General features: G+C 38.4%; 1 protein-coding gene across 1 annotated transcript in view; it reads left to right on the top strand.

Annotated features, from left to right (window-relative positions):
* LOC149807700 (E-selectin-like) overlaps positions 1–24,690 on the top strand; it is a 98,835-nt gene extending 74,145 nt beyond the window's left edge. The window contains exons 8-10 of the mRNA XM_089959222.1: positions 3,279–3,470; positions 10,436–10,624; positions 24,222–24,690. Of these exons, the coding sequence (XP_089815348.1) occupies positions 3,279–3,470; positions 10,436–10,624; positions 24,222–24,373 (533 nt within the window). The 3' untranslated portion in view covers positions 24,374–24,690. The remainder of the gene's footprint in view (positions 1–3,278; positions 3,471–10,435; positions 10,625–24,221) is intronic.
* Positions 24,691–25,607: the final 917 nt, after the last annotated feature.

Here is a 25,607-nt window from a genome sequence, read left to right as displayed (position 1 = left end):
TTGCCATACATCAACATTATTCCATTCGTGTCATTGACCTCACTGACCTCACTCTTTTTAACCATGTTGGGGATTTTGATAATACCCTTGACCTAGCTAGGACAATACAATAATTTGACGTCATGTATGTATTTGGAGCATCCAAGAAAAACATGATTACTTGTAAAGTATTGAACTGTCTCAGTTTAATGTTTTCACAAAACACATCTGAAGTCTAGAGTCCATGTTTTTAATTTCAACAGTTTAATATACACAGAAATTGTCCACCATGACATTGTAATTTGATAATCTAAGAAACAAATGTCCGATTTATTTGAGCTTTTTCGGACATATGATTGAACCTATGTGGATTCAGACTTCTTGGTATAATGTAGCCGATGGTGTATTATATAGGTCAAATTACTTTGTTTCTGAGAAGGTTGGAAACTTCAAAGTGACACGGCTTATTTGTTGCTAATTTGACTGAAATAATCTCAAGATACCGTCTAAGAAATATTACATTACATTACATTCTAAACATAATAACTTTTACTACCAAAACCTTAATTAATCCAGTATTTTCAAGTCGTGATGTAAAACTATATTAGGAACTGATATTTGAAAATTTGAGGAAAAAATTTCTGATATTTAAACAATTGAGAAATAATTTTGTGACCATGAAGCTCCTAGTGCATGAATCAGTATTAACGGCAGCATCCAGGCGATCTTTAAATACTGGGTCTAGATTTATAACAATTCTTCTAAAGTACCTTAATGAAAATAAATCTGTAGATGAAATAGACTATTGAACCACAAGAACATTTAATTAAATTCATGACACACAGGAATATGTAATCACATAATCACATTAATGACCGCTTAACTATTAAATACATAACAGATTTAATACAAAACGGGGCAGCAATACAGTCAATTATATATTGCCTTTAAAACGTATGCGTTGAATATTATTTTGTACCTTATGTAATTAGACAGTCTATAATCATTTTCATATCAACATATTTATGATTAAAAACTATTGTATCTGAGTTTTAGTCACTGTTGTTGTAGTAAATGCATGGCTGAAAGTTTGCCTTTATCAATAATAGTATGATGGTATCTGTTAGTCTCGATAGACAATGTAACTGCGCCCACGACAGATGTCCCGGTTGGTGGTTGTTCAGTGTCCGCTGTGGCTAAGTAGTCCAATGCGGGAGTGGCAGTCCCTGCTGCACTTGCTGCACTTGAAGGTTGCGTCTGGTGTTGGTTGGAGCTGATTTTTCTTCCTCTGTGATCGTCTTTCATCAGCTAGCAAGCGTTGCTTGTCCTCTCCTGCTTTCAGACCAGTGCTCAGAGCATGTCGCTAGCTTGATCTGTCTAGAGCGAGCTCTTCCCAGGTGTTGACATCGATATGAAGGGCTTTCATGTCGTGCTTACAGACATCCTTGAATCGGAGATGTGGCCGTCCGATCGGCCTTTTGCCAGAGGTGAGTTCCGAATAAAGGATGTCTTGGAGGATCCGTCCGTCATCCATCCGAGGTACATGGCCCAGCCATCTGATGCGCCGTTGCCGGAGGAGTGTGATCATGCTGGGAACCTTGGCACGCTCGAACACCCCGTTATTTGTTACTCGATCGTTCCAGGTGATCCCGAGTATGCGTCGGAGGCAGCGCATGTGAAAGGCACCAGTCTTTTCTCCTGTAAAGCGTACAGAGTCCAGGTTTCACTGGCGTACATGAGAGTGCTTAGCACGCATGCACGGTACACGGTGATCTTAGTGTTCAAGGTCAGCATGCTGTTGTTCCACACTCTCTGCAACAACCTGGAGAGAGTTGTTGATGCCTTTCCGATCCGCTTGTTGAGCTCAGAATCGAGCGAGAGGATGTTGGTGATGGTAGAGCCGAGGTACATGAACTGACTCACCACCTCAAGTTCGTAGTTTTTGATGAAGATGCTTAGGATCTCCGCGTCCTGAAGCATCACGTTTGTGTTCTTTAGGCTTATGGTTAACCCAAGCTCATTGCATGCTTAAGCAAATCGGGCCATGAGGCGCTGAAGCTCAACTTCTGTGTGCGTGGCTCGAGCAGCATCGTCTGCGAAGAGCATGTCCCTGAGGATTACTTCACGCACTTTGCTCTTTGCCTTCAATCGTGCCAGGTTGAACAGTCTACCATCTGATCGTGTGCGCAGGTAAATCCCTTCTTTGGACGTCCCAAAGGCGTGCTTGAGCAGGACTGTGAAGAAGATGCCGAAGAGCGTGGGGGCAAGGACACAGCCCTGTTTAACTCCACTGCGGATGTCAAAGGTGTCAGATATTGAGCCATCGTACTGCACTGTGCCTTTCATGTCATCGTGGAAGGACTGGATCATGCTTAGCAGCTTTGGAGGGCAACCGATTTTCGCCAGGATTGTGAAGGGTCCGTCTCTGCTGACCAGATCGAATGCCTTGGTGAGGTCTATAAAGGCCAGCAAGAGGGGTCTGTGTTGTTCTCTGCATTTTTCCTGCAGTTGCCTGACAGAGAAGATCATGGCGATTGTGGACCTCTCTGCGCGGAACCCGCACTGCGACTCTGGGTAAACTCTGTCAGCAAGCGTCTGCAGTCTGTTCAGGATGACGCGTGCGAAGACATTACCCACGATGCTGAGAAGTGATATGCCCCTGTAGTTGTTGCAATCCTTCTGTCGCCCTTGTTCTTGTACAAGGTTATGATGTTAGCATTTCTCATGTCCTGAGACACTGCACCCTCGTCCCAGCACTGGCAGAGGAGGTCGTGCAGGTGTGTGAGCAGCACGCTACATCCGCACTTGATAAGTTCTGCTGTGATGCCATCCTTTCCTGGGGCTTTACCTAGGGACAGTTTCTCTAAGGCATTCTTTGGTTCGTCTACAGTAGGTTTCTCGTCCAGTTTGGCCATAAGAGGGAAGTTTTCAATGGCGTTGAGGGCATCATTGGTCATTTAGTTCTCTTTGCAGTACAGTTCGGAGTAGTATTCCACCCAACGCTCCATTTGCTTACCCTTGTTGTGGATGGTATCACCTGTGTCAGACTTCAGTAGTGCTGTCAGTTTCTTCGTGGGACCCATTGTTTTCTTTATGCCATCGTACTTGCCTCTGATGTTTCCAATATCTGCTGCTGACTGGATATTCTGACAGAGCTGAAGCCAGTATTCATTGGCACACTGCCCTGCTAATCTCTGCACTTTGCAATAATAACGAACATATGTATTGCATATTTTACATAAGAAATTGAAATATTTATTACAAAAAAGTGTTATATCTAAATAAGTCGTTTATTTCAGTGATACATTGTACCAAACAGCTTGCTCATCCGGACCACAGTGAACTCACTTACATTGGAGGTATTGAGGGCAGTAGAACTTACAATACGGTAGTAACAGCCAGATGCAAGGAAGGATATAATCTAACCGAAATAACCCATATTCGTTGCAATGAACAGGGAGAATGGGAGGGACCAAGCGGAACATGTTCGGGTAAATACAATTTATTCTCATTTGTACACATATCATTTGAGCAACAGTTGTTAATTGAAAAGAAAAGAAAAATATATCTTATAACTATTAAGGAAACTACAATAACTAATTTCTCCTGCCTATGTATAAAGTTAATTCCAGTTTATATATATATATATATATATATATATATATATATATATATATATATATATATATATATATATATATATACTTTTTGTTTAATAGATATAAGTATTACAAATATGGTCCGGTACGCTAATAACACGTGTTATGTATAGGTCATTTAAACAGAAATATGTCACTGGGTATTCACATGTTGTATGAATCAGTGCCCCGAAGAGGTACGGTACGTCGTAGTGGTTAAATTTATACGGTACATTACTATATTTATACTGAAATAATGTATATCCAATGACCCGTGATGTGTAATTAAATAATTCTTGTGCTAATAATAGAATGACTTGTTTTGCGCTAACAATGAAATTTTGAACACCTAAGATAGCACGTTAACGACTAGAGTAACTTAAAAAATATGACCCCAATTCACGCTTCTGTCAAACTAACTTCAACTGCAACAACATCACGAAACTCAAATGGAATTTACAGAAGCTATAGAGCAGTCATTTTAACCAATTGTTAAGACAACCCCAATAATTCTTACAACAATTGAGGCAGCACAAAAAGGTCTTACGTTACCCTGGGATAGTGCTGATGGTCTACAAATCAGGCTATAATGAATGCAATTACCGATCATTACGACAGCGATTAATCAATTAGATCGGCGATAGCAAAATAACATGCTTTTACACAATGTTCAACTTGGACCTGAAATAGTCAGGAAGATCAATTCACGATTGCCAATATATACAATTATCTGCGGAGATGAGATTGGTAATGTTGTTGAACGTTTATTTAGAAGGAGCTCCAAAAGAGATCACGATTGCAAAACAATTAGACCGTTGTTCGAACTAAGGGTTTTTGGCGATTTTGGTGATGCCACTGATAAAGCATCCTAGTCGATCCGAGAGAGTATTACGTGATTAATACGACGAAAGAATAATACGACGAAAGGTTAATACGACGAAAGATTAATACGACGAAAACATCAGTCCCAGCACCAAAGTGCTACGAGCAAGCGTCAGTAAAATAATAAGTCAAGCCGCACATGAGCGGCTGCAATAATTGGTTGGCGTACTGTTACTCAGGCTGCCGCTGACAAAACAAGAAGTTGAGATATAAAAAACTATACTTGCAAACCTAATAGTAGGAATTAGCCTGGCTCAGCGTCGTTTTAAACAACCAGAAATATAATAAAATGTTCAAGTTTGTGTCTGATCTCGATTTTGTCTTAGATGCTTTCAATATTATTGCAACTATGACACCATCATCCACTAGAGTACAACGTCGACGCTATTTCATGGATAGCGGTGGTAAGTCGACATGGTTGACAATTACCAATGACTCAGTTACAAGCACATTACATTTATTTGCATGTCACTTAGCACCTGAACAGGTAATTTCAGCACCACGACATAAATTCAATGCATTTCAACCGAACGCAATATTGGAATATCAAATATGAAACCCCAGGTATTTTTGCGGTTTAAGGGTGTCTACGATTTCACTAGCGATAAACGGAAACCAGCAACACATCCGAAGACAAAATATTGAATTTAGAACATAACAAAGTAGCTTTTGCGTGCAATAGTTAGATGCCATGTATTTGGTGTTATCAAAAAATTGATACTGGTCTGCATATATATTAGCGTGATTCTTCATCTTTGTATCCATTTTATCATTAATGACAGGAACATTTCGATATTTTCAGACATTCTGTCGTTGCCATACACGTGCGAGATACTGTTGATGATATACCGCTTGGTCTTGGTGGTTATAGCGCAATCGCTGTCATATTATCAGACAACACAATAAACAATATAGTTCGAAATGGTTGGTGGACGAAAGAGGGTCGTAGAAGCACCAGTATAGAATATACGAGTTCACCGTCGACATTGTAATTCAATAATTCATACTATTATTACTGATATTATTAAGTCATTTAAACAAGTCTATATAACCATAACACTTGGTCAGATTTAAAAAGCTACAATCGGCATTAAAGAGAACTGTGGAACAACGATGTCTCTTAAATCAACGGAGTTGCTAAGCCCTAATGTAATGTCGCTTATCTGACGTCAGCTCAGAAACTACATTGACTCAAGAAATTAATGGATGGCGTGCGATATGTGATACAGCAAGGATTGGTGATATATTTTCAGTTCTGTCGCGATAACGGCGCTGATAACTGCTAAAGCCTCACCTGTAAATAAAGCAGCCTCACTCGGTTCACTTGGAACGACTGCCAGCATAGCATTGAAAAAGCGACTGGAAACGGGTTAAAAAATCAAAAACAAGAACTGGATTTTAGATTACCATGAACACGGTACGGCCAATTTCCATGACTGCCAGGACAGTTTCGCTGGAACTCCCCATGTCTAATTTTGATTTACTTGATGCTGCTCGGCTAATAAACATAAAAAACGCCCAATGTGTTTCATGCTTGATCAGATGTAAAAACAACTAAACCGTGTTGTTGCTGAAATAATGAATCTCGACGGCCGTCCTGGTCCAGGTACTCACTTGGTTGAAGACGCGGTTGATCCGTGTGGTGTAGCTTATTTTGATTCGTATGGATTGGCGGCACCGAAAGAATTTTTAAAATATGTCAGTGGTACTGCCATTTCCCCCAACTGGTATTCAATATTACTAACGCATACATTAACGGATCCACCCACATGCGGTCCAGAAGTGTTTACTGTACTTATCGCCCTGTCAATGTCATCAGCGCCGCAGTATAATCTCGTGCATGAGTACACCAGCGGTCGTTTGAAACAGACTAGGAGTTTATAATGATAAATATTTAGGGAAGATCTGATAAAAGCTAAGTCTCCGGTGACATTGATTTGTCAGGGTATGAAACACGAGATGAACTTCCTGATCTTATGACCGGAGTTGATCAGGGTGATGTTGCTGAGTTTCAGTTTCAACATGGGCAGATAAAGACGGGCAGTATTACGTGGTACGACCAGCGATAATTTCCCGGTGTAGACTGATAGTGGACATTTCAGAGTCTCAAACATCAATCAAATGATGTCACTAAAAGCTTTGCTAAACCATGCGATACAATGACTGGTGAATTCAACATGAAAGGAAACATAATTGTTATTCTAAGAGTACCAACATCATACTATGACGTTGTTACGAAGACATACGTAATCACTACCATCTTAACTACAACGAGTGATACAAATAACTACGCTGAGATCTGAATATGATGGTGGTACGAGATCGTTTTCGTTTCTGAATGCAACTATCAGATCATTAGGGTGCCATGAGTTCCAGAAGTCATTGGTCGATGTCTATGGAATTACACTGCGCATTATCTCACACTGAATCTTTTCGGCTGAATTCTAATTAACGCTTTTAGTTCTCGTAATGTTTCATCACTTGTTCGGTGATCTATCAACATTTCCTCGTAATAATTGATATGTCTTGATTAGCCAGCTGTGCGGTGATTCTCCCGTAAACGGAGGAGGTCGCCCATTATCGCCGCACATGATAGCACAATTTTGTTTCGTTTCTAAATAAGCAATAAAATATTTCTAACATTTCTTTGCACACAAACATATTTCGTCCCAAATGATGATTTTGGGAATGTTTCTCTCTCATCCGAGTTGGCGTCTACGCATCTCCCTTCCAGCTGAAGAAGCTGTGATACATGTGAGATTTAACACCTCTATGTTTCATCTCCCTGCCAAACCGGTGAGCTGGTGTTAGCATTATCATATCGGAATTTATAAATGATTTGAACACACTCTTTGTTTTACCAGAACCACTAGGACAAGTAAGGTGTATCTATTTATGTCGTGAAATGCGAACATGACGGTTGTGGTAATTTACGGTTACAGTAATACTCTAGATGAAGTTTATAATCTGCAAATTTATAAACATTTCGTGTAACCGGATGAATGTTTGCTGCAAACTCAAATGATTCAGTCTCGGCAAATCCATTAAGATCCGTTGACGGCAACTCTGCTCATTTTATGTTTTAGATGACCAAACCGTGAGAAATACGGCTCACATTCATCAACTCCAGGAAAAGTAGCGGGCACATAACATTAACGCATAGTACATCAATGGGATTATATTTTTGTTCCAAAGGCCTCTTTGCCAAAATTAAATACATGAACACGATTTATCATCATGTAATCTCCGCGCTGTTTAGCGGCATGAATTGTTTTTCTTCGGCCACACAAGCAACCATAGACGAAATAGTAAAAATATTATTCAGCAAAACATCTGCGACATTTATGTCGTCGGTGTATTTTACAGCCACCTGTTTAATTTGATCAGGGAGAGATTCTTCGCGATAAAGTTTACTTGACGAAACAGGAATTGATAAAACCAAGATGTGAATCCTGATTCCGATTCTGGATCAATCTGAAACAGTCAGACTGATACAGTATCTTGCTGACTAATATTAAAAATTTATTAAAAACTATTACCACGTGTTAAATTCTAGCCGTTTATTTTTCGACGAATATTTTGGTAGGTTTGCCGTCCACGCATGAGCGGTCTGGTCAACTAACACTATCTGGGCGCCTGTTTTGCGATAGTTATCGGAAACTGTAATCGCTTTTCCAAAATGTCGATGTCTTCCATGCTGGCGTCATTGTCTTTAACACGATGTGTCCCTTTGGTTATATTTTCGTGTTTCTGTCAGTCCATTTCCATGTCATCGTAAGGCGTTCATAAAGTGTTCTGTGATCATTTGAGCCACGTAATTTAAGTTCCTATCGGTTGAAGAGCATTAATAGCCAGCTCGTTTCAACGATAAAGTGCGTAAACAACAGTAGTCGCACGAAAAGAGTTTTCATAATATGGCTAGTCAATGCTTTCAGCATTCTCGGTTCATAATTTTTATCTGCGAAAGTGATATGCTGGGCACGTGCTAGTAATTATTGAACAAAGGCGAGTTTATCCTGGATATTCCATGTTGGTTATCCTGGCTGCCATCTCGTTCGACAATATATTTAATTAACTAAATACCTTTCATCATCATCTAAACGGTCAATAATCAGCGCTGCCCGTCGGTAATTTATCGCAGCATCAATGAACATACCGTTATAATCTGTTCGTGTAATTGTAAATCAAACCGTGGGTGTTTTTTTCTTATTGGCTACTCGATCAAAACGAAACCTGACCGCCGCTGGTTTAATCATGAATAATCTTCTATAGTCTTTCCAGGTAGTTTCAAACGATTTAACCTGATTTCGAAAATAATTCTAGGTCCGTTTTTGACTTAACAAATGGTCGCCTATTACCGGTGAGATTATGATACTGTTCATGCCATTTGTTTCTGCTACAGTGCACCTGCCCATTGTATAATTAAGGCAAGTTTTCTCCAAAATTAATCATTATCACCGAATATTATTTCATAATGTTACGAGCCAAAAATACGTGTAAGTGGCTTATGATTGTATTGAAAACAACTTGCTTAAAAGATGCTTTAATGCGTTTTGTATATCTCATTTAGCGAGTGTAGGGCGAGCAGGTTTAGGGCAACAAACATGAGCGGAATGTGGAATGGGGGTGAGGGGAAAATTCAAACATTGTATTCCTTGTAGTGGTAGAAAATACAGATAGCTAAAACGATACTATGAACAACGACGAACCACAACAAAAGAAGTTAAAGATTATCTAAGTTGAAACTCATAGATTTTTCATGCTTAAAAACCGGTCTTATTAAGTACCAAGAAAATTCGGATCTATCGAAACGGTATAATAAAAACGTCTGTTTTCAGGATAGATATGTAATATACCGTATATGTTTACCTACTAAACGACCCACTGGAACATATTTCGTGTAAATTTATATGATACTTCCAATAACAACAAGAAATTACCCAGATTTGCGTATGCGGTTCAATGTCCTCTCGAGGATAACAATAGCACATGCCATTATCAGCGCAGTGGTATAGTCCGATACAAACTGATAAAAGCCGGGCTAGAAAAACACTAATAAATCACAGTGATATATACACATATGTGCTCGAATGACATCTTAATTAAGTGCATCACGTTTGAAACATGCATATTGCGTTAATGACGCAATAGGTGTCTATATGAATCTCAAAATATATTTCTTACAACTAGCTAGTTTAGCAAGGTTGGAAGTTTTTTCAGAGGCCCGTTGGTCGGCAAGTGGAAACTGTGTTTATGTTCAAGTCAAGCGACGGATAATTTGTCAACGTTTCTCAAAATAAATATTATAACTGGGTGGACGGCAGCGTTCGGCTGAGATGTTAAAATATCAAATGTCGGGTAATTGATAAACACATAATTTAGTCCAGGTGAAACTTGCTTCGGTCTCCCCCAACCCAATAGGGTGTTCATTTTGCACCCTTGGTTCACTTAGGCGGATGCATGATTACAAATTAATAATTATAGCAAATTAACAATAAATGTAACAATTACTCGTGAAATAGTTTATGAAACCACATTCAGATGGGGGGGGGGGTCATTTTGTTTTGCTAATTAATTATTTGGTTTTGTTTTGTAGCCAGCCAAGCTTACATACGAGACCAAGAGTGACTAATAGCAACTAAAAAATTAACATATCCCATGGAACGGATTGGGGGGGGGGGACGAACTTTGGCCCGGGATCAGTAGATTTTCGCCCCGATAAAACGTCGGTGGACACACCTCACAAACCCCTGCTGATCGTGTGTATGCTTTAACATTTCTACCGTTTGAGCTTCTTTACGTTTTTTCAACTTACAAGTTTGACGAAGGTAAATTAAAGGCTCCAACCAGTCGGTAATCTTGTCAAACATTCTGTTTTAATTCCGCTTATTATGCGTATTGTTCGATATCTTAGTAATTTTGGAATCTTATTTCAGTGATATTCTGCACAGGGCTTTTACGGCCAAATAATAGCATACTCTCCATAGATGGAGGTATTGAAGGCAACTGGACATATAACACAACCGTTACTATTGCATGCGACCAAGGTTATACTCTGACGGGAAACAAGACGGTTCGTTGTGCCCATTCCAGTCAGTGGAATGGGTCTATCGGCTACTGCGTAGGTACGTATATTGTATTGTTTGACAGCGTATTGCATACATACTATAATATTGGTGCTGCTAGTGTAAACCGCTAAACATGGATCAGGATATATCGTTTGTTTTTACAAATGTTTATACTTCGTTCTAACCATATCTACTTATTTATTATCTATGATTGATATCATGGTAGTTTACTTATTACAAGAAAGCCGAGCGAAAAGCAGAACCGTATAATGGTTTTTTAAGTCCATTGCTATCTGACGCTTTGCTTAATTTAAGGTCTCACACAACATATATTCGTCGTGGGAAATATATGGAATTAACTATATTCGTAAACAAATGCTATAATTGTGACGTTCCTTTTGTAAACGGGACTCCTTCGTATCTTTATCACAGTCGAAATGCCCCAAATGTTAATATTCTTGCACAAATCGATATGCATACCAATCCTGTACAATCAAAAGGGATTTAACTGTTAAAAATAGTCATTCTTACTAGAGTAAAAAGTTTCAACACAGGATTAAAGGCACAATAGTGCAGCTGAGGCTGTATTTTTATGATCGTATTGTGACATTTATGTAAACTAATTGATTAAATATTATGTAAAGGCAAAATTTTGATTAATATGAAGCACTTAGAGTTTCTTATTATGAAATACGAGTGCTCAGATATTTTCATAATTAGCATTAACAAATACATCGTCTCCATCTTCATCATCGCACCCGGCAATGATCGGCAGATCCGGGGAAGAATGATTGTAAGCTAAATTTGCATATTTATATGCTATATATTGTGTACACCGAAGCCGATGACGTACAAAACAACCACGCTACCAAACCACGAAACATGTCAACAACGGTGAGTACGATATTCTTTTGTTTCTGATTCCTCTCATATTTACTTTATATTTTGAGAGGAAGCATTAAAATTTAGTTAGTAGTACTTTTCATAGTTATCATTAAATAAATTTTATTGTACGAGGCTTTGTAAAATATTGCAACAAATCTAGTGTTACTGAATTTGTTATTGTCTTCCAGAACATTCCATTTAATACCAAATTAATCAGAAATTATGTGAGCCCAAAATCTCCTAACAGGAAACCCACGACCTGAACTCAGATCCCATGAAATTCGACAACAATATTAAATTTTCACCATGAAGGTTCTAAGGCAACAAAAACATATTTACTCAAATGAAATTGCTTCATCCGAAAATCAAATCTCCAGTGGACACAATTAGCTTTTTAATATATTGTTCACTCAATGACCCATACAATCTGTATTCATAAAATTGATTACATAATATCGGCATGCGTAATAGTACTTGAAGCTGTCCATCTTAACGTAAACTGTTGTGATGGAACTCGCAGTACTCATATCAAAATAACAACTTTGTGCAATTTGAATCCCATATATTAATCTACATTTATTTTAAAGTAGCATCTGGTGAAAGAACATGAACAACATTTGAATAAGTGCATATGTCTATTATTGGTTTTGTTTATATTATTTTACATTTTATGAATATCATATTAAAGAGGAACAATTCTTTAGTATTTTCAAGTTCTTATCCTGGATTGGGCTCTCCGTGCCATAGCCAGTGTGTATTGATGGGATACTCTAGTCGTAGATGATGCGGTTGTTATGATGAGTGACAATAGACATGCTTCCTGTAGGCAGTTCGTACTAAGACAGCATCATAGGCTTTTGCCTGGAGAACTACCTGTAATTCTCTCATGTTTTGCCAAGCAGATACGTGACAATTATCCTGATGCTTTGGGACAGTACCCTGGTATCTCCCCATCTAGGCTCGCATGAAAATTTACACTTTTGTGTTTAAGAATTTGTATATAAATGAATACAAGTGACATTTCTTTGTTCTGTTGTAACTGTACATAATATTATCTCTTTATTGCATCATACAATAACGCTTTCATTCAGATTTTATAAAACACTAGCTATTTCTCCCTATTAAACAATGTGAACAACAAGCTCAGAAACAATCGACATACAGGACACACGGTACTAATTATACGGAAGAACTGTGAACCAGTCTAGAAATGGGTGAAGAAATAATAGAGTATTTACAGGTTTGGTGGTCCATAATTGGTTAATAATGAAAATTAAAATTTTAGGAAAAATATCTTTTGAGAGCTTATCCTATATGTAATGTAAAAAAAATATTGACAAATTTCTACTGATGCAACTTTAGCATTTTTACAGGCTTGACTCAGGAGTACTCAATACTGAAAGTAGCACCTGATTCATTTGGTGCAGAATCAATAACACGTGTTTCATGCACATGTATGTAAACAAATTGCCGCGGGTCATATGGTGTTCTCCACACATAAGCTTGCACCAAGGTTAGATGTGCACAAAAAATTATAGGTGTCATTATCAGCACCCATACATTTTAAGTTATTGAATTTTGAATATGATAGTGTTTCCATATGTTTACCATTGGAGTGGAATTAGTACCGTGAGTCCTACAAAGCTTTCTGTGATTGCCGATACCATGTTATAGTTTTTTTGAACTGCTGTTATTTAGCATATATAATGTTAGGAATAATCTGCCGTAGGAGACACCCTTTAAACCTGTATGTTGCTAATGTCAAAGTCAAAATATCTTAACAAAACCTAAGGTTGATGGCAGTTCCTGAGGCGCCAGGTTTCTAATAATTCACATGGGATCACGCCCATTGCCTTCCCTTGTCCATCTCATACCCTGCTTGTCGCCAAGTACAGAGATATTTCAATTCTGTATAACTTACCAAATGTGTGATTGTTTTATTCTCTTTGCGGACAATCTGCCACTTTTATTGTTATAGCATCGATGATACCTGTTTGAAAGAGAATAATATCTCTTTTACGTTTGTCACAAATATCCTTGTGTCGACTCATAATGATTTTGCACACAAAACTTTGTGATGATTAAATATGTAAGAAATACGTTTTAACATAATTCAGAAGACACAAATTATCAAATGTAACTTGTTTTAATGCAAGACATATTATATCAGTATACACTTGAAAACGTTTACATTTATCTGTTCAAAATACAGGGAGAGAAATCTCGCCAAATATTGTTCATAGCTAGTGGCAATCTTTCATAAAAACTAAAAATGGTTTGCGATGTCTTTTGACCATTGTAACCATTGGAAAGAGGAAGATAACATAGAGTAGAGATTGCGTGGACAGCAACCATGACGACATAAATATTCTTCCAATTGCAACTACTTTTTCAAAGGAATAAATGCCATTCTATACAATTACAGGTTTGCTCAGTTAACCAACACGCGCTGCAATTGCCGACAAATAAGATCATAAAAGGGTCAACGAAAAAGTCAGTCGCTTCTTTTCGACAGTTCTAATCTTATGGTGATTATTATCTGGGCAAGTTCACAGTTCATAAAGCAAATGCATACATCACAGAATTAGTATTTCCTATTGTAGAGGCTAAATATGTTTCCAATAACAGATCCCCAACAACTTGTTCTAATTTATGCTGGTCTGGTATATAGCCACGTGGTCCCAATACCTTCTGCAGTCACATTAAATATGTCATGCAGCATATATATGATGTAATTCAGATGTGCGTCCGAATAATAACCTGAAGCTGCAAAATCATTTAGTGATATATATATATATATATATATATATATATATATATATATATATATATATATATATATATATATATATATCATGCAATATACTTAAAACTACGTTTTAAAGTTACAGTTAAATTACTCATTCCTCTGTATCCTTCTCAGATATTCTACATCAACATCTAAATTATTCAATAGCATCAAGACTAATTATACGAATGTTTGCAGATGGAATAATATCTGGCCACTCAAATATATATATTAAGTCCATGACCTCAGGCTTCCGAAACTTTCAGCTGTTGACTTGTTCACTTGAAATTAAATTTGTTGAGAACAAGCATGTTTATATCTGATCGTTTGCTATCCCATGGATTCCTTGGTATTGTAATAAAATAATTCATTACTATTTCCTCTCTCAAGCTGAAGAATTCAAAAGCTAACCGCATTTCTCGTAAATATCCCAAGGCAGCTGACCCAGGGATGGGATGGGGTATCAAATATCGAACCCTTTTAATGTTATAAATTTAATGTTTGAGACAACATTGTTACAGGATGTTAATGATATGAAAATATCAGTTTTTACACTGTACCCTAAGTAATACAAGTACATACAATAATTGATATATATGATTAACACCCATTCATTCAGAGAACAGTCCATATATGAACATGGTTATAACGCTAAAGACAGTAAAAAAAACATTCACAATGACATTCATTTATTTATATTTGTTGCAAAAGATTACTGGATTGTAAGAAGCTATTGAAAATGCACGCCATTTTTCTTTACTGTAGATATTTATATTACATCCACGTGACTCAGCCCTCCCACTCGACGAAGATGAAGGAGCCTTTTATGTGGTTTCAATTAAACGGATTTTCTCTCCTTTATTTAACGATTAACAAACCGAATAATCACATTGTTACGGACTGTTAATGCTGAAAAATGTACAGTTTTACAATGAGATCCAGAAAACCCTATGAACAGCTCAACATCAAACATGTATTATTTGTTCTAAACAGTTACATGCACGTTATTAACCTTTTGTGTAAGCAATGTTTTTGTCCCATTGCTCCAAGGGGTGTGTGTGTATGTGTGTATGTGCCAGAGGGAGAGCGAGGGATGGAGGGAGGGAAGGAGGGAGGGAGGAAGAGAACATATGTCCATGTACTCAAGGTTTCTGTCGTAATTGGAAGAACTGATCTCATGAAGGGAATGTGCATGTATACAAACAAAAACCGGAGAGGCTGTTGGATACTACTCTCCTCGATTTGGCAAACATGAAGAGTTTTGGAGTCTTGCAAAGCAAGTAAAATCATTGTCCAATGCTAATAATAATAAAACCGATTTAAAACATTGCAACAAGACATATGACAATTGAAGAACACTTTATAATGTAGATATTGACCTTCCTGTCTAACAACAATTTGGGCTTTTCAGTCTCGAATTCCAGTTCTAATTTCTCCACAGACCAAACTCGTCCCCTAGATGATATACCCCTTAAGAGTTTCTCACAGCTATTCAACGTTTCTTTTCAGAACGCGACTAAAGCTGGCGATCTTTACCTACTGTCGCGCTCGTGCATACGCCATTTTTCTTTACTGTAGATATTTATGTTACATCCACGTGACTCAGCCCTCCCACTCGACGAAGATGAAGGAGCCTTTTATGTGGTTTCAATTAAATGGATTTTCTCTCCTTTATTTAACAATTAACAAACCGAATATTTACAAACCTCAGGTTTGTATGTATTATTTCAGCTTATAATTGTTTGCCAATTTAAGTCACTTTCATGAACTTAAAATGTTTACAATTACATACACTCTGCCCTAGTGTGTCCTTAAACATGAATGGTACATACATTCTTTGTGACCCACATACAATTTAAGTAAATCAGTGGTTTCGTTATGAAACAAATAATATTGAAACAATAGAGCGTGATTAGATTCTTGAAAACAGTTCATGGCCTGTTGAAAAAATGAAATGTATGCTCGGATAAGTGCAAAATTAAAGAGACAAATGTTAGCGACAAAAATAATACTCCTTCAAAACTCTCTTAGGTCAGAATCTTATTCTATATGAGTAAGTTTCAAATTATATTTTATCTCTACTTTTGCGCTTATTATTACCCAGCATTTTTACTCAGTGGTGTGTACGCGTGTTAGTAGCATTGAATCAATACTTAATGGTCACCCTGTAGACTATACCATTGTTGAAGCGTCTGATGTAAATGCATGGTACAATGTCATCACATCACTTGAAATGTTGTTAATGAAAAAGTTAAATAAAAATCGTCGAAGGGTTACACGTGGCCATAAATTGAATGAAAATACATTTTTTAAATTAAAAATGAAAACAAAAGCGTTGACTCTATGAAGGACTATGGTCAACACAATACACTGAAGAATCATATATTTTCTCTCATAGATTATATGCAAGAGCCATCAAAACCAAAATATAAAGTCTGCTCCCACTCGACAAACTAGGTAGAATTTTAAAAGAAAACGCATGTCCTTTATCTCAAATATTAATATTGAAGCCAAAATTCTCAACTAGGTTTGCTTGGAGTATGTATACGATAACGATGTGTTTTAGTATCTGTTTACATATTACTCATTCTAAATCACGTAAGCATTATATTTTATGAAGGCTTAAACTCATACTAAAGAACTGAATAAGACTACATATAATTCGCCATTTTACTTAACACAATATCACAATATAAGGTCAATGTTTCTTGTTCGATGAGTTGTCGTTTTGTTAAATATATAAGCAACATTTGCTCATAGCTTATTTTATATTGTACCCTTCTGTTTATTTTCTGTAGGGAAAATTGTTCATTTTTAGACCTGCGATCACTATTCATATTTGATCACTTCCTCTTTTTTTTCTTGCTAAGAAGACTAAACGTATGCACGTGTATTATTACCCAATATTGGTAAATGTTGAATGAGATTTTGTGATTGTTTTCATTACATGCATACGTTGCACGATTGTTAAGTCAAATAGTGTATGCTTTTCATCTTTGTGACACAGGCGGGGCATGGGACACCGGTGGTTGTGGATGGCTGGGATACAACTATGTGTCGTCTTTTACGAGCTGCAGCAAGATGCTGACGGTGGTCAACCTAGAAGGTGGAACATGTTTTGTTTTGGTCAGCGCTCGCTAGTGGCGCCTGTCTGAGACAGCGAGTTTTGGCTGGTGGGGTTGAAGGTATGTTCATTTGATGTGCGTCTCGAGATTGTCTTTGTGCCTCTTGTGAGGGCGGCCTTGGTTTCGGTTGCCCTGGGCTCGCTCGCCAAAGAACAGCTCCTTTGGTATTCTGTTTTGATCTATGCAGATGAGATGGCCAGTCCAAAGAATCTGGGATTGGATTCGTTTGGCTTCGACGCTTGTTGAGTTTGCTCTATCAATGTCTTCCTGGTTGGTGATTTGGTCCTACCACTTGATCCGCATGAGGGATCTCAAGGAGCGCTTGTGGAATTGTTCCAACTGACTGATATTCCTTCGGTAGACAGTCCACCTTTCACAGCAATACAAGAGAGACATGAGGACAACTACATTGTACACCTTAATCTTTGTTGACAGGCGTATGTTCTTGTGCTGTAAAATCTTAGCGTGACTGTCTCTTTGGATCCTCGCAATGATCTCTTTGTCCAGGGAGCGATCACTGGATATTGTGCAGCCAAGGTATTTGAAACTGTCCAAATTCTTCAGCTGAGTGTCGCCAATGGTGATGCAGGGTTGTGAAGGGATACTGTTTGGGGCGAGCTGGAAGAGGACTTTTGTCTTTTCTAGACTAATTCTGAGTCCACATACGTTGGAGACTTCAGAGTTCCTGTCTACGGTAGCCTGTAGGTGAGTCTCTTTATGGGCCTTGATGGTACAGTCATCAGCAAAGAGTGCTTCAGTGATGAGTCTGTCTAGTATCTTGGTTTTTGCAGCTAGGCAACGGAGAGCAAGCACTAATCCAACCAGTCTATATCTAATGTAGAGAGCAAGATCAAGGTCACGGATTGCATGGAGCAGTACATGTGTGAAGAAGAGGTTGGGAAGTACTGGAGTGAGTACACAGCCCTGTTTGACACCGTTAGATATTGGGAATTTCTCAGAGGGTTCACCGTTTGAGAGAATCTCTCCAGTCATGTCATCGTGAAAGAGCCGGATGAGGCTGGTAAACTTCTGAGGACAACCAAACTTCTTAAGTACTACCACCCACGATGCGTCTCTGTTGACTGTGTCAAAAGCTTTTGTCAGGTCCACGAAGACGGCATACATATTCATGTTCTGCTCAAAGCACTTCTCTTGTACTTGTCTTACTGCAAATATTGTGTCCAAGGTGCTGCGGTCTGGGCCAAAGCCACACGGAGACTCGGGTAGGTTATCATCTGACACTACCGCAATAAGCCTTTTGAGAATTATGCGAATAAGTATTTTGCCAGCTATTAGGAGCAAGGAGATGCCCCTGTATTTACTGCAGCCCGCACGTTTGCCTTTATTCTTATAGAGGGTCACGATTGATGATTCGCGGAGGTCGTCTGGTATCTCCTCTTCCGTCCAGATGCTGATTAGCACATCGTGGGATGCCTCCAGATTATGTTCACTAAGAGCCTTGTACACCTCCTCTGGGATACCATCCTTTTCAGGTGCCATGCCACAGTTCATTTGTTTAATAGGCGTCCTCAATTCCTCTATCGAATGTGGAACATACAGTTGGTCGTGCGTTGGCTGTTGAGGTATTTGGTCAAAAACAGATGGCTGACCGATGAGGGCAGGTTTAGGATCTGACTAAAGTGTTCATTCCATCTGTCTTTAATGCCATCCTTGTCCTTTATTAGTATATTGCCATCTGCAGAAAGCAAGTGGCAGAGCAGATCTTGAATGACTTGATGGTGTTGTACAACTCTTTGGCGTTGTTAGCGTAACACTTCATCAGCTTTCATTTCCCACCAATGATCATGCATCTTGCGGATTTCTCTTGGAGCCTCTGCTTGATTGGATTTGAAGCGGTCTATTTGTGGAGGGAGTTTGTGTCATTCTGCAAGTCTATGAATGCTTTGTTCTTTCTTGCAAGCATATTTTCAATGGCACCGTTGTTCTCGTCGATCTTCTTGATGGGTTTGCTTTTTGGGGCCCAGAGTCGCCATAGCTGCTTCTCCTATCATGTTCCTGAGTTTTTTCTATTTCTCGGAGGCATTTCTACGTATTGGTCCGTTAGTAGATAGTTTGTCATCTAAGCCCTTCTGTACATCCTGGGCATCGCGCTGGCGAACTATTACATAGTCGATTAAGTGCCATTGACGAGATCTTAGGTGCATCTAGGTGTTCTTGTGTTTGTTCGCCATTCTGAACATTGACTTTGTGATTAGAGATCTAATTCTGCGCGTTTCTGAGTAGGAGCAGGCCGTTGTTGTTCACCCTGCCGACACCGTGCTTGCCAAACACACCTTTCCATCGACCATAATCGTAGTCAACACGGGCGTTGAAGTCCTCCAGTAGTATGATCTTGTCTTCAACTGGAACTGAGCTAAGTACAGAGCTGAGGTCCGTATAGAACTGCTCATAGATATCCGCTGGACTCAAGAGGGTAGGTGAGCTGATGAATGTTGGGTGGCGTTAGTGGCGGATAGGCAGTCGCAATTTCATTAACCTCTCATTAAAACCGACAGGCAGGTCCGGAAGCTGCTTCAGACGTCTTTATTTGATAGCCAGGCCGACTCCGTAGATCTTGTCCTCGTTTTGGGCTTTTCCTCTCCAGAAGACGGTGTAGCCTCTTACTAGCTGAGTCAGAGAACCCTCCTCTGCGAACATGGTGTCAGTCAAGGCTGCAATGTCGATAATGTATCGTGAAAGCTACTTAGCAACTAGAGCTGTTCTCTTGTGAGGTTTTGCTACGTTCTCTTTGTCCATGAGAGTACTTATGTTCCATGTTCCATTAGGACGTTTATTCTTTGATAGTTTCTACCGCAGATATGGATAGTCTTGCCAGCTGAGACAAGCGGGCCAGATGTTGAAGGGCAGGCTATTTTTAGACCAGCTTTTCTAGGCCGCTCTCTATGCAGGGTGCTCAGCGCTGTCCTGAAAAGGTCTACTCTGTCGGCCTGGATATTGCCGAACTATTCTGCTGCCCTGGGTACAGAGCAGAGATACCACTTGTCAATGGACCTTCTACTTGCAGTCTCTGCCTACAAATCCCAGTGGTCATCTCCACCTATTGCGTCACCAATCGCCCATCGCCGTAGGACTTTGTTAGGTGCAGCTAAGGAACAATGAGTTTTACGAGGATGATGAATGATAGGTGCACAACATAACCTGTGCGTGAATGATATTAAAGTGAAACAGCCTCTGCACAAAGAGAGACTCACTCTCTCGGCCTTGATAGTTGGAACTCACTGGCACGAAGATTTGTCACGACTGGGGACTACATGGCCTGCATTGGATGGCCCTGACGTCTTCAGTGACTTGTCATGCCCTGTGCTTTCCACAAAGCGTTTGCAGATTCGCCTTCGTGGCCGTTGGATCACTCAGTTGATCACTTCTGCCCAGTCTGTCGATGCTAGCTGGTGATCGGGGTGCTCTGGTAGGGGCAGTACCTCTGGTGGTGGGGAGTCACATCGTGCTCCTTCGGAAATAGCTAGTATACCTCTGTTCACACCAGTCTCTCAGCTCTCACCTGTGGCTCCAAGCAGCTGTAGCATTCTCAGCGGTCACAGCTCGGGCAACGGCTTCGATTGGTCGTCTAAACCAGGTTGAGGGTAGCCGACGAGCCTCAAACCCTCAGTGACTTAGGAGCTTGCATATCCTTGCATGCAAAGCTAGTTTACTTATATTACTCATCATTTATCAGTATCCTTTAAAGTATTGTTTCAGATTCTTCTTGTCGCTGATAACACATCTACCTAATTGTTTAATATGGTAACATTTTATCGGATTTGCCGAAACTGAACAGTTCCCATTTATCTCAGAACGTAGTATATACTACCCATTAATGTAACTATTTGATAACATTGTTCTGGAAGAATATTTACTACTTAACATGCAAAAACAAATATAATGTGTTCCATGATTCATGTCCTCATATATAAAGTTTGTTAATAAACGTAATACAACTAATTCGCAAATTGCTAGTTGGGATGTTTAAACCTGCTTCCAAATATGTTGGTAAGTCCACATGAGGACGATGGTGACCACAACATACATCATCGCCGTCCATTTTGGATTTCATCGGGATTCGAACTCAGTTTCATTAGGACATTTTATTACTAGGACTTCTATTATTAATTGTTGGATTATTCTTTGATTATTTTTAGATTTGATTCGTAAAACCGTAAGTTATTTTTCACAATTATTACCTTGTTCTACTAGGGAAATAAATTCATTGTTAAATTTTACAAAGCTTGTTGTTTTCACTTTTTTATTGTTACTGTTTTAATGAGCCTAAACACCTAACACTTGAGCAAAGCGTATCCTTTCTCCACATATGATAATGGCAACATAATATAGTCAATGAATTAGTTTTAGTACTTCAATTTTCATGCCTGGCACATGTCACTAGAATATAAACATTCGATAAAGAAAATATATATGACCAACTCTAAGGCATTTTAATGACGCGAATGAGTAGAAGATAGGCCACGAGTTTTCGCTATGCTAACCACTGTTTCTCAGTCTGTGAGCTTTCTTCAATAACAGCTCTCAGTGTTACGAAATATCTGATATGGCTCGCTTAGACCACCATAAATTCCAGTATTTGACGTGTTTTGCGCGCCATAGTATCTTGTAAATATACTTGTTCTTTGCATCGCGCGATGCCTTCATTGCTTGCGCGGCATGTGCGTAATACATGTTAACGCGCTCGACTATATATGTTACTTAGGGATCTTGACTGACACAGCCATTAGAGGGAAGCTCATTATGTGTTTAGCTGTCGGGGCGGGATCGCCATTATGTCTTAGTTTGAGCCAACGAGCTGGGTGAGTTATATTCTTTTTAATCAACTCTTTTGAATTAATGTTCAGTTTCGCAAAACACGTTCAATGTTGTATTATACGTTTGCGTTGTTTTATCGTACTTGTAGTTTAATTCATCAAGAGTGTATGGGTTATGTATTTTGGGAGCGGGAGATGGGTCGATTCGGATTATTAACAGGGATATGAACACATATGCAATACTCCTGTTGGTAGGTTATCTTGTCGCTATTATAACTAATATTGAAGACATATTATGTAGGTATTAGAGTTTTAGTATATCATATTTCTATTTTTTTGGTATGCCATTCGTACGTCACAGTCGTACATAAGGAATATTTCAGAGTGTTAGTATTAATCCATTTGAAATGCTCAGATATTTTAATCTAGATACACAGAAAGCAGACTATTTGGAAAGTTGTTTCTTTTCAGATTCAGCTAACTAGGCGTGGATTACTAGTTGTGGATAACTAGGTATGAGTGTCTAGGTGTGGATAACTGTGAGCGGACTGACTAGGTGTAGCCAAAGGCCGCAGCAATAGTGATGAAAGACCGCCGGGAAAGTGCCAACGTATATGTGCATGAAAAGTCTGGATGGTTGAAGTGACCGAGCCGGAAGCGGGTCAAAGGGCATATTAAATGTCAAGTAAACATTGGACATACAAGAAGTTCATTATAGTGTTTGACTATAAGATCATAGTATTTGACTAAGAGAAATGTCATAGTGTTTGACTATAAGAATTTCATTATTGTGTTTGACTATAAGAAGGTCATAGTGTTTGACTAAGAGAAATGTCATTATAGTGTTTGACTATAAGAATTTCATTATAGTGTTTGACTATAAGGTCATAGTGTTTGACTAAGAGAATTTCATTATAGTTTAGACTATAAGAATGCCATTAGTGTTTGACTATATAGGGAAAGGTCAGCATATTGGTTGACCATAGAGACAAAAAGCATGGTAGTGTTTAATTATCTGGTACAACTGTATAACTATTGAACATTTCAAATATATGTTCTTCATCACGGTTTTCCATTGGATCCATATTATGCACCTTTGTAGTTTGATGTCATGTTACTTCATCATTAGTGTGAGAGAATAATAAATCTTTTTATTGTCACTCGCATATGTTTGCTATTTCTTAAATACCAATTCAGACTCAAAGGGTGATGGCTCGATTACGTTACACTCAGAAGCTCTTAGAAGCTGACATTGGATTGAGAAAAGTCGCTAAGCTCCAAACCTAAAAGCAAACGGCCACTTCAAAACATAAATATTATGCTAAAGGCATCTCACATACATTCACGACGACTATCAACGTAATGTATTGAAATATTCTCAGTCAAAATTACCGATTGCATGTTAGTGAATTGTCATGTCACTAAATAACGCCCAAACACAACTTCAATGTCCAACCTGTGTCATGATTATCTTACTAAGTAGAGAACACGTGCTAAAGTTCAGAGTAGTTCATCTGCATGCTGTAGCCAGGCCCATTCGCTCTCCATGTTGTGACGACATGGGACATTTTAAAAATGAATGTTACCAGCTCTCAATAGTCACAACTAATACTGGTATCGAATATATTATGCATATCAACTGTGTAGTGTAAATCATGCTCTCCGTTTTCGGCAGTAGGAATGAAAATCAAACATGGACAGACACACACAACACGATGTTTTGTGTTTTGTTTTTGCCAATACAAATCCTTTCGAATTATGCAAGGTTTATATTGTAAAAGATATATGACGAAATGTACATTTAAAAACACTGTTGAAGTAGTACTTGCATGAAATGTGTCATATGATCAGCGTTAAAAATATTTTTCTTTTTTAAGTATAACTAAGCATGTTGTATCAGCTGTATCACAAATACCATAAATATCATTTACAATTTACAGACATGAAAGGATCAAAGTATTTAAAAGCATATAATAGTACGATGCAATATGTTCTTTAAAGGATAAGAAATCAAATGTTAATAACTTGGAATGGTGTAATAATAAAAGCATGTGATCGAAAAGAGTAATATTTTATTACAGATGTGGACGAATGCGGAGATGTAGACAGTGTTTGTAACAACAACGCATATTGCATCAACACGAAAGGAAGTTTTGATTGCAGATGCAAGAAAGGTTTCACTGGAAAAAACTGTGAAATAGGTACTATATTTCCTTCAAGCAAAACCATCTGAGTTAGACCGACGTGAAATCATCAGATATCATCTTGCTATTGATGCTAGGTTACAAATACTTGAATGTTTTAGCGTTTCTTTTACTTCCTTGTTGTCACCCCGTTTATAGAACTGACCTAGTTACTATTATTCCTCTTTTCCATATACGTCTAAAATAGTCATATGTACACACTGCAAAATATATGTGTGATATTGTAACAAGAGGATATGTGTAAGAACATAATTTGTCTGATTTAAAAAGGAGAAATAACTCTGTTTTATATAAACTAATCATGATTTACGAAAACCAGAATCATCAATAAATCATTTCTCACCTAATTGTGTCCACATACAACATGTCAACATTGAAATATCTATTTAAACTAATACAAATATTAATCGTTGATAAAAAAGATCGACAAATTTATGTTTACAGTGAAAGTATTTTGCATGGTATGCTTAACACTGACAAGAAATCCAAGTATAGATGCATTTATTACCATTAAAAAACCCACAAAAGTATGCACATATATACGTTGAGACATGGTCGGATGACTTTTATCATACTTACTTACTTACTTAGTTGAATTATAGTCGTTTTCGTCCTTCCGGACATGTACGATTGTTTAGGGCATACACAGTATGCTTCTTAATCACTCCTCGGGGAAGGAATGAGAGCCACATCTTTCAGGCTTTTATGTGTTCATAACACTGTTTAATTTAAGCCGTCAGATTGTAGGACTATTAGAGTCCTTAACAATCTGAGCGAAATGCTTTTGACATAAGGGGGAATGGACCCACGCACACTCATGTTAAAAGTTGGATTCAGCTGCGATTGTACGCACCAGGTATCAACCCAAGCAGTATGTAACGTCCGCTCCGATCGTTCGGCAGCGACGACGTCACATTAGGACAACTGGTTTTTTGACTGGTGGAAATGGTCCCACATTCCGTCAATGGTACGATGTCCGAGCTAGGCCAAGAGGAAAGGGATTGGAAAACCAGCCATGGATTTTGTGCACGCCCTAAAACGCCAGCCGGTATTTTATCCAATTCAGTCCAGTTGTGCTAGTAGACAGTTAAATACCAATAACGTGTAGGCCACCTGTGCAATAGTGTCAGATCCATATTAGTTATAACATTTTCCTATATTTCTAACGTAAAATTAAAATCTAGAACAAAGTGTACATTGTAAATTCCCTAAAATTTTATTAAAATCATTAATGTCTAAGCGACATTTGAGAGTTTAGTCACT

Source organism: Sinohyriopsis cumingii, chromosome 1, assembly GCF_028554795.1.
Source record: "Sinohyriopsis cumingii isolate HCF-2022 chromosome 1, ASM2855479v2, whole genome shotgun sequence".
NCBI lineage: Eukaryota > Metazoa > Mollusca > Bivalvia > Unionida > Unionidae > Sinohyriopsis > Sinohyriopsis cumingii.
Note: the sequence above shows the minus strand (reverse complement) of the source record. Positions and strands in the feature narration are given on the sequence as shown.